The following is a 14620-nucleotide window of genomic DNA, read 5'->3' on the forward strand; positions in this document are numbered from 1 at the left end:
GTAATATATTTTACGGTAATTTATATTAAAAAAAAATAAAATAATTCAATTCAAAAAAAAACGATATAATGTATATAATATTCGCGAAAACATCCTTGTTTCTTAAATCGGTTATGTAACCTAAAAAATAAATTTTTCGACTTTAAAATAACGGCATAGCCTCAGTTATATCTCTTTTTTTCTTCGATATATGCTAATTCAAAGTTTACAATTATTTTTCTTCAATCTAATTATGTTTCGACCGGCGCGGTGATAGCTCAGCAAATATAAAAGATTTTTTTAAACAATTCAAAAAAATATTTTTAAGTAAAAATTATAACAAATTGCAAGCTTTTCTTTTCATAAACAAAAGATCTCTTAAAGAAGAAAGAAGATATAACAGAGTTTAAACCCATATTATATAGTCAACAGAATGGACTTTCAGATAAAATAACTGATTATATAAACAGAAATGTCTGCGCTCTCAAATACGACCAAAAATTAAGTTATTTGAATTTTTAGAACTCGATAACTAGAAAAACTGATGTAATGGAAAATTCGGAGCCAAAATTTTTGAATTGATTAAGACAAATGGCACTGTGCTGTGAGAGGATTAAGAATATTGTTAATTTGATTTTAAAAATGACATCATATTCTAACAATTTTCAACTTATTTTAATTTCACAAAATGGATAAATAATTAGTTATGTAGCACTGTGTAATTAAATTTGAGTTTTAATTATGAATTCTTCCATTTAATTAATAACTAGATTTATCTATTTGTTTGTTTGTTTTTTTTTCTCATTTTTGTTTGTTTATAAAAATTTTATTATGTTTAAACCTAGACAAGTGGTTTGGCTTCTATTGCTAGACCAAGAATTATAGAAACATAGATTGCGCATTCAGTATGTAAAAAAATGTTCGTTCTGCGCATGTACGTCATATCAGCCTAGAACTTGAGAAAAATAAAAGCAAAACATAAACAAAGTGACATTTTTGGAAAATAAAAAAATATTTCAATACAAATAAAATACATAATACAAATAAAAAAAACTAATTTCGCACGCCTTGGAGTTGTTGGTGCTTTTGCAATTTTTCACAGCGCATTTCATATTTAAAGTATTTTATTTTTTTAAATTTTTACAAAATTTTTTGACGTTTTTAAAATTTTTTTAAATTTTTTTTAGACGTCAATCACTTTATTTGCTGATGTGACGTAGCACATCGAACACCTGTTGATTTAAACCAAAAAAATCCTGCGCAATGCGTAATCTATATTTTTATAATTCTTGTTGCTAGACTAATAATAAATAAGTCGGGAATGGCCGACAATATGATACCCTATACCAGTTAATATGTTAAAATGACCAAAAGGGATTTTCTACAAGAGGGCCCAGTTGGGGAGGGGCAGGGGAAAATATGGGTTTATCCTTATAAATTTTGTTAAAGTGTTAATAAGTGAAGAAGAGTTTGCATTGGGGCTAGTGTCAAATGAGGCCCAATCATTAAAAAATTATCTTAAAAATTGCGACCTATAGCGTGCGCACTGACGGACATAGCTAAATCGACTCATAAAGTGATTCTGTGTCGATTGGTATTGGGTATAGGACCAGTATTTTTGGTTGTTACAAACATGAGCACAAACGCATAATACCCTTTCCACTATAGTAGCGTAGGGTATGAAAAAGGCGAAACGCCATTTCTTGTTATTATTACCATTTGTTTTAGAAAGAATTCTTTAGCAATATTTGGCGATAAATTACTTTTGCACTGAGTACAGGTATTAAGTTGTTATTTAATATCTCACATACCTTAATGGATATTCAATTAAAATTCATTAATTGTTTAAAAGCAGACTGGTTTTCATAATTGATATTATTAACTACAATTATATAAACTTATCTATGAATTATTACTAACAAAAGTTTTTGATTTTGTGAATAATTTCATCAATTTTTTAGAGATTTTCTTTGATTACTTTTCCCTAAAGATTTCTAATTTTAAACGATTTTTAATTTTCTCTTTATTTTTAGCAAAATTACCAATAGAAAAAAGAAGCAATCAAATGAAAATGAATTCTTTTGTAATGTCTGCTGCGCAGAAATTGATCCAGAAGATGATAAAACGTAAGTTTTATTATTTTGTATATTTTTTTCATATCACAAATTGACTTATGAATTCTCTTTACTTCAGATTTGTAAAATGCTATATCTGTCAGAAATATATTTGTCGCAGTATTAAATGTGCTGATTGGCTGCCAAAAACTGCTGAATGGGAATGCGAGCTGTGTCAAACATCTAAAGAATCTCTGGCTCAAACTTCGTCATGGGTGGCTGATCAGATATCATTTCATCAGGAGAAATTAATACATCCGCCAAGAGCTAGAAGTGAAATTTACATTCCAATAAGTGAATGTAATGACAGTTCTATACGTAAGTTAAAATACATAGAAATTTTGAAAAAAAAAATTAAAAATACCCAGAATAGATTAAAAATGAAATACCCAGAAAAAATTCAATTAGTACCACAACCAGTTCTAGAACGCATGATTATAGCCTGTACTTGTTCTACTTAAGCGTTGAGACCAATAATTTTTGTTCGAAATTGTCAGCTTCGGAACTGGTTCTGTGGAAGTAATATGAAGTCGACACTTGGAATGTTTCTGTAACTGGAAGAACTAGTTCTTTGAACACTATTTAGAAGCATTCAAGAACCACAACAATTTTACGAGGTACAGGTTCCAGAAGTAATGGCGACATTACTAGTTCCAAGATATTTGTTTAAGAATCTGAAGTGATTATGTTTGCACTCGTTCTAGAACTAGTTGATTTTAGAACAAGTCCTAAAATTTTTCCTAGATTATGAGTCATAACCAAAAAAACCCTAAAAACTTTTGCTGAGGTATTATTAATAAAAACAAATTAATAATATTCTTTCACACTTTTGTTTTTTTAATGACTAATATTTATGATCTTATTTATTACCAATAGATTTTGAAAGTGTTAGTCAAATTGGTGCTAATTCTTCTATGATAACAGCTGAGCAAAAACTTAAAATAAGAGAATATGTCGAAGAAGTAGTCGCCAAATTATTGGGAGGTAATTTGGATACGATCGCTGTCAATCAGTTGTCAAAAAGTGAAAATTGTAAGTATCAAGTAACATTTGTAATTCTAATAAATAAAACTGGATGGTTGTCTTTAAAATAATATAATTTTCCAGCTGTTTGCATTCATGTTTATGAAAAAATCGATTATTAGTATATTATAATTTAGTTTCAATATTTTGATGCAACGACTTTTAATAACACCTTTATTTAAGGTTTATGTTCTGTTTTCTTAATTTTTCGAGATATTTTAACAACGATAAAATAATCACAAAACTGTTTTTTATTATAAAAACTTCTGTTATAAAAGTTTTAAATATGCGAGTAGAATTTAATTATTTTTTTTTGTATAAAACCATTTACATATTTAACTAATTTATTCGATTAATCGGATAATAGTTAAAGATCTTCAAAAGAAACATTAAAAGATCAAATTTTATTTATTTTTAAACTGGAAAATTGCATTATGGACAACCTTTAGTAAACATTTTTAAATAATTATATACTTTTTATACAATATTTTATTATAAAGCTTTTTTACTACTATAAAGCGAATTAATACCTCAATATTTATGTTTTAAGCTTTTTTATTTGCATTTATTTTTTTTTTTAATTTTCTTTATTTGTTACTTGAATTTTCTGATTTGTTTAACATACTTTTTGGGTTGTTTAAAAATCCAAAGAAAAAACACCTTCATAACAGTATGAATGAATCAGTTTTATATTTTTGTCACTTCTAAATTATTTATTTTGTTAATAGATCTTAACTTGTTTCACAAGTATCACTCAAAATTGAGTAATATTTTAATAAATCTGGAAAATGTTTTAACATTTTACACACACAATCATGGCGGTGAGTTTTTTTCTTTAAATTTCAATCAAACGAAATGATGTATCTAGTTATTGTTGTATGTTTATGTTTATAAAACGTCTGTAATATTAACGCTAAATACTCCGTATTTGGTAAGCAAATAAGATATGTTCATTAATTCAAAAAACGCTTGCCATTCCTAACTTTTGTTTAATAAACTTTAAAAAATTGCATGTTTGATTAATAAAAGTTTTTAACGCGTTAAATGTTAAACATTTTGCTAAAACTTATAAGTATTTTCCATAAATAATTTAATTAATGAAAAACAAATAAATAAAAATCAGCTCAATTTGTAGAAAAAAAATTGTAGAGCTAAACAAACAAATAGACTATTTAAACTATCGATAAGATGGGACAGATTGTTTTTTTTTAAGATAATTTACTTTAGACAAAATTGTAAACTACATTATAGACTAGACTATAAACTAGATCATAAACTAGACTAGACTATAGACTAGATCATAAACTAGACAAGACTATAGACTATACTATAGACTAGACTATAGACTAGACTATAGACTATACTATAGACTAGATTATAGACTAGACTATAGACTAGACTATAAACTAGACTATAGACTAGACTATTGACTAGACTATAGACTAGACTATAGACTAGACTATAGACTAGACTATAGACTAGACTATAGACTAGACTATAGACTAGACTATAGACTAGACTATAGACTAGACTGTGGACTAAACTATAGACTAAACTATAGACTAGACTATAGACTAGACTATAGACTAAACTATAGACTAGACTATAGACTAGACTATAAACTAGACTATAGACTAGACTATAGACTAGACTATAGGCTAGACTATAGGCTAGACTATAGGCTAGACTATATGCTAGACTATAGGTTAGACTATAGACTAGACTATAGGCTAGACTATAGGCTAGACTAGACTATAGACTAGACTATAGACTAGACTATAGACTAGACTATAGACTAGACTATAGACTAGACTATAGACTAGACTATAGACTAGACTATAGACTAGACTATAGACTAGACTATAGACTAGACTATAGACTAGACTATAGACTAGACTATAGACTAGACTATAGACTAGACTATAGACTAGACTATAGACTAGACTATAGACTAGACTATAGACTAGACTATAGACTAGACTATAGACTAGACTATAGACTAGACAATAGACTAAACTATAAACTAGACTATAGACTAGACTATAGACTAAACTATAGACTAGACTATAGACTAGACTATAAACTAGACTATAAACTAGACTATAGACTGGACTATAGACTAGACTATAGACTAGACTATAGGCTAGACTATAGGCTAGACTATAGGCTAGACTATAGGTTAGACTATAGACTAGACTATAGGCTAGACTATAGGCTAGACTATAGGCTAGATTAGACTGCATAGACTGGACTATAGACTAGACTATAGACTAGACTATGGACTAGACTATAGACTAGACTATAGACTAGACTATAGACTAGACTATAGACTAGACTATAGACTAGACTATAGACTAGACTATAGACTAGACTATAGACTAGACTATAGACTAGACTATAGACTAGACTATAGACTAGACTATAGACTGGTCTATAAAATGCCTTCACCCTAAAGGGCCATGAGTCGTTTTGATGTTAAATATCTATTCCAAAATTATTAATTTATGTGATGTGTCTAGGTCAAGAGCGAGTAGTTTGAGCACAAATTTTACTTGTATTTTGTTATTGTAACAAAAACAAAAAACAAGTAAAATTTTAACTCAAACTACTTACACGTTATCTAGAAACAACACATTAAAATATTTAATAAAAAAAATTAACAAATCAGTCGCACAATGGTAACACTGTTTTAAAATATACGATTTGACTAAATATGACATTAGATGAACCTTTTCAACACCGTATCTTTGCAAATTGATAAAGAACATACTCAATGTCTTTTAATTTAACGAATGACTAAATTGAATAAATATAAAAAAACATTTGTTCTAAATTAATTAACACATAAATACATACGTATGTATGTTTGTATGCTCGAATATATAATTTTACGAAATATAAAAACAAATATCTGATACGTACTCATATACTACCAATGTCTAATAACTGATTATAAATAAATATAAAACAATATTAATAATTGTTTTTTTTTTGTCTAACAAACTTTAACACAAACACTCTCTCATACAACTCAACAAGTGTGAGTATGTGAGGTGCTCGGAGGGTCATAGAGACGGTATCAATATTAAAAAATATTAAAAAAATAAAAAAAATCATACAAAATAAGCAACGAGTTCAGTTGCTAAACGCGCGCCAACGTGAAAATAACAAAATATTACTAACTAACTAACTGATATTACTTTAGTAGGCCTTATTTAGTTAATGATTTAAAAACAAAAATAAAATAAATAATAATAAAATAGTTGTTTCTTGTACATAACACTCATTTGTTCAAAATTTGGTCTATGAAGTAAATGAAAAAAAACAACATTTCAAGATTAAGTTAATAATAAAAAAGAAAGAGAAATTTAGTTTAATAATAAAAATTAAAATGAAAATAAATAGAATTAAATGTTAAAGCAATAAATGTTCAAAAAAAAGAAAAAAGAGAAAGAAACGTGAAATAATAAAATTACCTCCGTTTGCGTTTGTTTGGCATTGTCTTTTGGCGTGAATGCTGTTATCACCGTTGTCTCATTGTCAAAATGTTAAAAGAAACAAAATAACAACAATAATAACAATAAAGCAAAAACCAGATAATAATAATGGCCAAAATTCCAACATTAATAATAAACAAATAACTAAACCAAAGAATCATCATCATATTCAAAATATAACGATTTTTTATGTGGACTTCCGTAATATGTATTATGTTTATGTATGTATTTATGTATATGAATGAATTAAATAATCATAACAACAACAAAAATACCAAAAAGTTTAAAAATATAAAAAAAGAAGAAATACAAATGTGCAGTGTCGTTCAAAACACATTTTAAATTTACCATGAAATGTTGAAAAAACAAATGCAAATCAAAATAAAATAAAATAAATAAAACGCGTAAAGAAAATCAAATGTTGGATAAATGTATCAATAGTTAAATATACATATGTATGTATTAGTGTCATTGTTCTTTTAGGATCAATATTCTCTTATAGACATAGGTCAGTGTCAACTCAAATTAAAATATGTTTATATCAATTATTGATAATTAGAAATATAGACTTTCTTATTCAACCTCAATTTTAATTATATGTAAAATGAAATTTTATATTTAATTGCTATTGCTAACAAATTAAAAAAAATTCCGCGACACTGTAGTTATAAAACATCGAAACAATACAAAAATATCTAGAACAGACTGGTTGAAAAAGAATGGTCTCATCTGATTGTTGTGTAGTACACCGCGATTGTCGCAAAACACAATAATTACGCACTGTGGGAACAATTTTAAAAAGAGAAATATAAATCTATTTTGCAATGACATATAATTAGTTTAGTTTGTTGCAAAGAATTCTGCAATTTTCAACAATGTTTGAAATATTTAATTTCACCTCATGGCCTATTCTGTTCTCATACCCTACACCATTATAGTGGGAAAATATTTGTCCATAAAGTAAACCAATTTACCATTTTTATGATGATTATATCATGTTCGTCCTTCTGGCGTGCTGTCTGTGTTAACCTTGTGTGCAAGGTACAAATCGCTTTTCTTTAAGATAATTTGCTGAAATTTGGAACAAATGTTTTCCTTGGCCCAAGGACAAAGCCTATAGAAAATATTTTTTTCAGCTAACCGCTATACAACCAAACCAGTCGAATAAACTTATGGCACAACTATGTTTAAATAAAGTCTAAATAACACCGTAAATTATCATCGGACCTTATTTGATACAAAGTCTCTAAAGTGTTCTTGAGTAAATTTAACTTCTAGAATTCATTAATGAATCAATTAAGGATCGGCTCATATATACTTCTATAGTTTCGTACTTGTTTTTTGCAAAGAATTGTTAAACCGAGAAACATCCAATCAAAAACATGTTAATGACACAAACTTCCTCAACAACTCACTTGCCAATGACTACTGCATACCCTCTGCATTACTTAGAAAGAGTCTAGTAAATATGGGAAATATTTTTACAAAATTCACTCCCTTAAGTACATATCATGCTATCAGCAGACAGACGTTTAATGTCTTCTAGAATATTACGATAATTTACAAATGGAATGACAAAATCAATATTCCACATCACTTGGTTGGTGGGTATAAAAAATGCAATAATAAATCGATGCCATTTTGTTGCAAGTTTTTGCAATTAGAAAATAGACTTTGACTTTTTGACCACAAACATATTAACGAAAGATTGAGAAGAAATTATTTCAAACTTTTACAATAAATTAATTAACTTACTGCTCACTTGTAATGTACTTAAAATATTGTAACTTAGTATTTAATTAAAAGATTAACATTTATTAAAACTGGTTTTCGTACACAACGTGCAACATGGTTATAACGAATTTATTTTGCTTTTATAATAATTGCTATTTGTATGAAATTGATAATACAAATATTTTGTTCGTTGTAAACGTGTTAGATCGTAGATTACAACTTAAATAATTGAATGAGTTAGCTGAAAAAAAATCATTACTAATCATGTGTAAACAATAACAAAAATATATATTTATACCCTGAATCCTACACAAAAAAAGTACTTATTTATTATGACGTTAGAAAGAAGTTTATTTACTTGTTAATTTTTTTCTAACAAAATTTATACACTAATTAAATAAAATTCCATTTGACCTGAAAGTTTAAATAAACATCGGTAATTTACAGCAATTAAGTAAATGAGACAATTATACGTCTAAAGGAATCTGAAATCTACACATGTAGATAAACCACAATGATAGGATTCGAAAGGATAACAAAAAAGTTTTAATACTTTTAAATAAAACTAAACTATAGCATTAATAATTACTTAAATTTCGACAATATCGTTTAACACTCAAGTGTATATTTGTATATGATTTCTTATTCACACTCCCATACATGTTTATACACGACTAAAAAAATATATTATTAAGACTTTAGCAAATATCTAATGTCAAGGTCATTTTTTTCAGTGAAATTATACAGTGGCTAATGAAATCACAACTAAATGAGATGATCATTAAAACTGCACCATTAAAAATTCATTTAATAAGTGAATATAATATTTTAATTTGTATTTTGTATATTTAATATAATACAAAGGTTATAGAACTATTAATTATAATATCGGTATGAATTTAAGGTTCTCTCCAATGCATCTTATCTACTGTACATATTTATTAAGTAAATACAATAAAGAAACTCATTTTAGTAAATCAGTAATATATTAAAAGGTCTTCACTTAAAGAAGTGAAAAATTAGTAGAATATACTTCATGGACTTGACAGGATAGTCAAAGGAGAAAAGTCCTTTTTTTAATTTCAAATCCACTACTTCTATGGTTATGACCAAGACTACTTTAGAAGTGATTCTCTTGAAATTACTATGTGTATTTTATGCTGGCTAGTATTTGCAGTTTAAAGATGAATATGTTATACAGAAATAGCAAGAGGATCCAGCACCCAGGAATTTTTATATATAATTTTTGAAAAAATTGTATAAAATTTTTTCGTGGACTCCCCACAATATTGCTAAGGACCTCATGATATCCACAAACCACTTGAGAATTATTGATTTAAACAAAACCATGAATATTGACATTAATTTCCACTTAATTTCGAAAATTCTATTAGTTGTTACAAACCTAAACCTCTTACGTTATTGCAATTTGTATTTTCCTTTTTTTCCTCTCTCATACAACAAATTACAAAATTTAAATCGATATGTGATACTTATAGATGTATCAGAAGAAAATAATTTAATAAATGAAAACAATGTTGAACAAAAACTACTAAAAAAGAGCAAAATCAAATGAAGAAAACTGATAAAAAAAATAAAACAAAAAAATCAATTATAAAGTGCAAAAAATATAAATAAAAAACATAGATAGATAGATAGAAACTGTGCAACAAACACGTGTATTTTCCAAAAATATTAATTTTAGCTGTAAGCAAAAACAAAACAAAAAACTAATTTTAACTTTAACGCAAGCGTCAACGTTCATTTAAGTAAAGTGTTTAAAATAAAAAATGGACTTTTGGTTTGGACTGCTAACAGGCATTTTCGCATTTGTAGCAACCTTAGCAATATTTGTAGTGCATGTATTAAAAATAAATTTAGGTAAAGTATATATTACTTACACATAAATATATACAAACATCCATACATTCACATTAAACAAATTATTCTTTCATTCATGCAACCAAACATCCATCCATCTACTTATAAGAACGTTTTCTAAATTGTACTTAGATTTATAAATAATTTTCTGTAATGATGTGCATTAAATAAATTAGTGGTAACCAAAATGGCATGAGAATTTCTTTAAAAAGTTTAGCATGTTTTTTGCCATTATATGCGTCCAATATTAATTTGATAATAACTTAATGTATTTTTTGTTTGTTTTTAGATTTACCTGATCCCAAAAATGACCTCAGTTCTAATGGTATTTCTGGAGAATCAGTACGTGTTAGAGCAAGCAATAATGATTTCACAGACATTTCTGAGACGCGTTTGCGTCAGATGATACAAAAAATTATTGCAGAAACAATTAGTTTACCACCGTTATCAAAAAATCATGCTGTATCGGAAATTGCACTCGACAGACGCAGTAAAGCGAGCGATAATAGACCCTTGGCCAACGGTTATTATCCTAGACATCGTACAGAGCATTATTTTGAACCGACAATATATCAAGATCTTTTAGCAACGGCTGTCTTGAATAAGGTAAAATAATATGTATAACATTTTAATCTTTATTATTGTATTTAAACCAAGCACACACAGAAAAAAAGTATTTTTTAGGTTTTAAAGTACTATAGACTAGACTATAGACTAGGCTATAGAGTAGACTATAGACTAGACTATAGAATAGGTTTTAAAGTACTATAGACTAGACTATAGACTAGGCTATAGAGTAGACTATAGACTAGACTATAGAATAGACTATAGACTAGACTATAAACTAGACTATAGACTAGACTATAAACTAGACTATAGACTAGACTATAGACTAGACTATAGACTAGACTATAGACTAGACTATAGACTAGACTATAGACTATACTATAGACTAGACTATAGACTAAACTATAGACTAGACTATAGACTAGACTATAGACTAGACTATAGACTAGACTATAGACTAGACTATAGACTAGACTATAGACTAGACTATAGACTAGACTATAGACTAGACTATAGACTAGACTATAGACTAGACTATAGACTAGACTATAGACTAGACTATAGACTATACTATAGACTAGACTATAGACTAGGCCATAGAGTAGACTATAGAGTAGACTATAGAGTAGACTATAGACTAGACTATAGACTAGGCTATAGACTAGACTATAAACTAGACTATAAACTAGACTATAGGCTAGACTATAGACTAGACTATAGACTAGACTATAGACTAGACTATAGACTATACTATAGACTAAACTATAGACTAGACTATAGACTAGACTATAGACTAGACTATAGACTAGACTATAGACTATACTATAGACTAGACTATAGACTAAACTATAGACTAGACTATAGACTAGACTATAGACTAGACTATAGACTAGACTATAGACTAGACTATAGACTAGACTATAGACTAGACTATAGACTAGACTATAGACTAGACTATAGACTAGACTATAGACTATACTATAGACTAGACTATAGACGAGACTATAGACTAGACTATAGACTAGACTAGACTATAGACTAGACTATAGACTAGACTATAGACTAGACTATAGACTAGACTATAGACTAGACTATAGACTAGACTATAGACTAGACTATAGACTAGACTATAGACTAGACTATAGACTAGACTATAGACTAGACTATAGACTAGACTATAGACTAGACTATAGACTATACTATAGACTAGACTATAGACTAAACTATAGACTAGACTATAGACTAGACTATAGACTAGACTATAGGCTAGACTATAGACTAGACGATAGACTAGACTGTAGACTAGACTATAGACTAGACTATAGACCAGATTATAGACTAGACTATATACTAGACTATAGACTAGACTATAGACTAGACTATAGACTAAACTATAGACTAGACTATAGACGAGACTATAGACTAGACTATAGACTAGACTATAGACTAGACTATAGACTAGACTATAGACTAGACTATAGACTAGACTATAGACTAGACTATAGACTAGACTATAGACTAGACTATAGACTATACTATAGACTAGACTATAGACTAAACTATAGACTAGACAAGACTATAGACTATACTATAGACTAGACTATAGACTAGACTATAGACTAAACTATAGACTAGACTAGACTAGACTATAGACTAGACTATAGACTAGATTATAGACTAGACTATAGACTAAACTATAGACTAGACTATAGACTAAACTATAGACTAGACTATAGACTAGACTAGACTATAGACTAGACTATAGACTACTTATAAAAAAGTTATAAGTTAGAAAAAGATGCGTGGGGGTACCGCGATATTTTGCGATATAAAAAAGTACTATAATACTGAATTTCCTATATCTAATTTCAACTATAACCTTAGCAATTCTCTCAAGCATAAAAAGTACACAAAAAGTCGTAATTTGTCACACGTACACCCTAAGGTGACATTTAGGGTATGACACTTAAAAAGAACTACTTGTTGATTTAGATAAATCAATTTTTTGATGTTATTGCTGTGGCTGTTTTTACTATCTTTTGATGTAGTTTCCAATAAAACCAAAGACAAAGTGCATGGCAAAAGAAAAAAACATGGAAAAAAACGATTTACATAAAAAATATGCACATTTGGCGCCTACTGTCGACGTTTGTATTTAAGCGTTGTTCGTTGTTGTTTCTTTCCTTTTTTACATAATTAGTTATCATCATTCGAAAAGAAAAACGTTCGGTTATATATTCATTGAGCACTTGAGGTGTTTCCTTCCGGACTAGTGTTCCTAAATTGTAATGAATTTTCTAAGAATATATTTTTTAGTTGCTTTTCAACTTTCTAAGTGTAAAGACGTGCAATTTGAATTCTATTCAGACTGAAATACAACTTAACTAATTGGATAAAAATATTTAATTTTTTTTTCAATCTTAGCAAAGGATTAACATTTGCTATTAATGAAAATAATAAACGATTTACCCAAAAAATCATTATGGAAGTAAATGAAAATGTAACATAAAGTTTTTTGATATTTATAAAGTAAGAATCCAGACTCTAAAACATTTTTTTTTATTTTTTCAGATTGTCGATAAACAATTAAATAATAATCATGAGATTACTGAAACTGATACCGGTGGTGGTGGCGGAGATGGAGAGGATGAAGATGTCAATGATAATATTAGGCTTGCAGAATCAGATCAAAACTTTAACATTGAAAAATTATCGACCACGTCTGGAAGTTCTGTTGAGCCTCAAAGTGATTGCAGTTATCCAGAAGCGGAACAAATACTCAACGTAAGATTTGATTGCTAATACATTTTAACTTGACATTTTTTATTAAAAATGCAATAAATTTATTTTTTATTTAGAACAATGATGACAAATCTTCAGAAATGATTCGAAACTCAGATCGGGACTCGGTAATGAGTGATTATTTAGCTTCTCACTTGATACCTTTACCCGATTTAAACGCAATAGCTACTGAATCGGAGGAAGAAGGTAAGAATAAACAGATTATTGTTTCTACATACATCATTATAATATGTATATATAAAATTGAAGAAACCTTAACACAATAAAAACTTATTTTATAATTTTTAAGATTACATGTCAGTAACGTCTAGTGCCATTGGCGATGGTACTTGGGAGACAAATTGGTTGTTTAAAAAGAAGAAATCGGGCTTAGGCAGCACTGTTACTACAAATAGTGTTGGCATGTTAGTGCCGGACCCGAAAGAAGATGTACGTGCCCAAATCGGTGATAAAACTGCTGATGAAGTTAGTGACTTGTCCGAACTTGGATCGGATACTGATGATTCACTGGATAGTTTGCGATCAAAATTAGAACCAATCAACGATCGTCTGGCTAACAAACATTTAATAGGCGGTCAGAACAGTAAAATGGTCTTGGATGAACTTATTGAACGCAGCAGTATGATATCCAATACCTTGCAAAGCAATCAGGATATATTGGATGTATGTAACGAACATGTTATCGATGCTCCAATTAAAACTGAAGCCATAAATGATAATGTAACTCAACAAGAAATTACACTTGAGCAGAACGGCCATAACCTTAGAGGCGCCTTATGTTCAGTTGTACTCGAAGACCAGAACAGCAACTCATTAGCGGGTAAGTGCTTTTGTTTGTTTATGAACGTTTGTTTAAGTAGATTTCCTTAAAATTTCGTATATCCATTAGCTGTAAATTTGCTCATGTAAGATTATGCTAGTGAAAAACTCCATAACTAAACATTGTAAAGGTAAAATATCTTAAAAGAGTACCCTCCTTACTAATCTATGCATGAGAATTGGGAATGACAATGTGTTCGACTT

The 14620-nt window shown here is 28.5% G+C and overlaps 1 protein-coding gene across 8 annotated transcripts in view; it reads left to right on the forward strand.

The window, feature by feature from the left end:
- Nucleotides 1-14620, forward strand: part of LOC111675881 — a 58440-nt gene that overhangs the window by 24469 nt on the left and 19351 nt on the right. For 5 of the 8 annotated variants that reach the window (XM_046953467.1, XM_046953461.1, XM_046953460.1 and 2 more), the window contains 8 exons: nt 2013-2105; nt 2173-2411; nt 2970-3125; nt 3845-3937; nt 10518-10834; nt 13367-13579; nt 13654-13783; nt 13887-14417. In XM_046953467.1, the coding sequence (XP_046809423.1) occupies nt 2013-2105; nt 2173-2411; nt 2970-3125; nt 3845-3937; nt 10518-10834; nt 13367-13579; nt 13654-13783; nt 13887-14417 (1772 nt within the window). Of the gene's footprint in view, nt 1-2012; nt 2106-2172; nt 2412-2969; nt 3126-3844; nt 3938-5486; nt 7122-9958; nt 10229-10517; nt 10835-13366; nt 13580-13653; nt 13784-13886; nt 14418-14620 lie in introns of those variants that run through there. The other 3 variants (XM_046953462.1, XM_046953466.1, XM_046953465.1) reach the window with 3 other exon arrangements.

The sequence above is a fragment of the Lucilia cuprina genome, chromosome 6 (genome assembly GCF_022045245.1).
Source record: "Lucilia cuprina isolate Lc7/37 chromosome 6, ASM2204524v1, whole genome shotgun sequence".
NCBI lineage: Eukaryota > Metazoa > Arthropoda > Insecta > Diptera > Calliphoridae > Lucilia > Lucilia cuprina.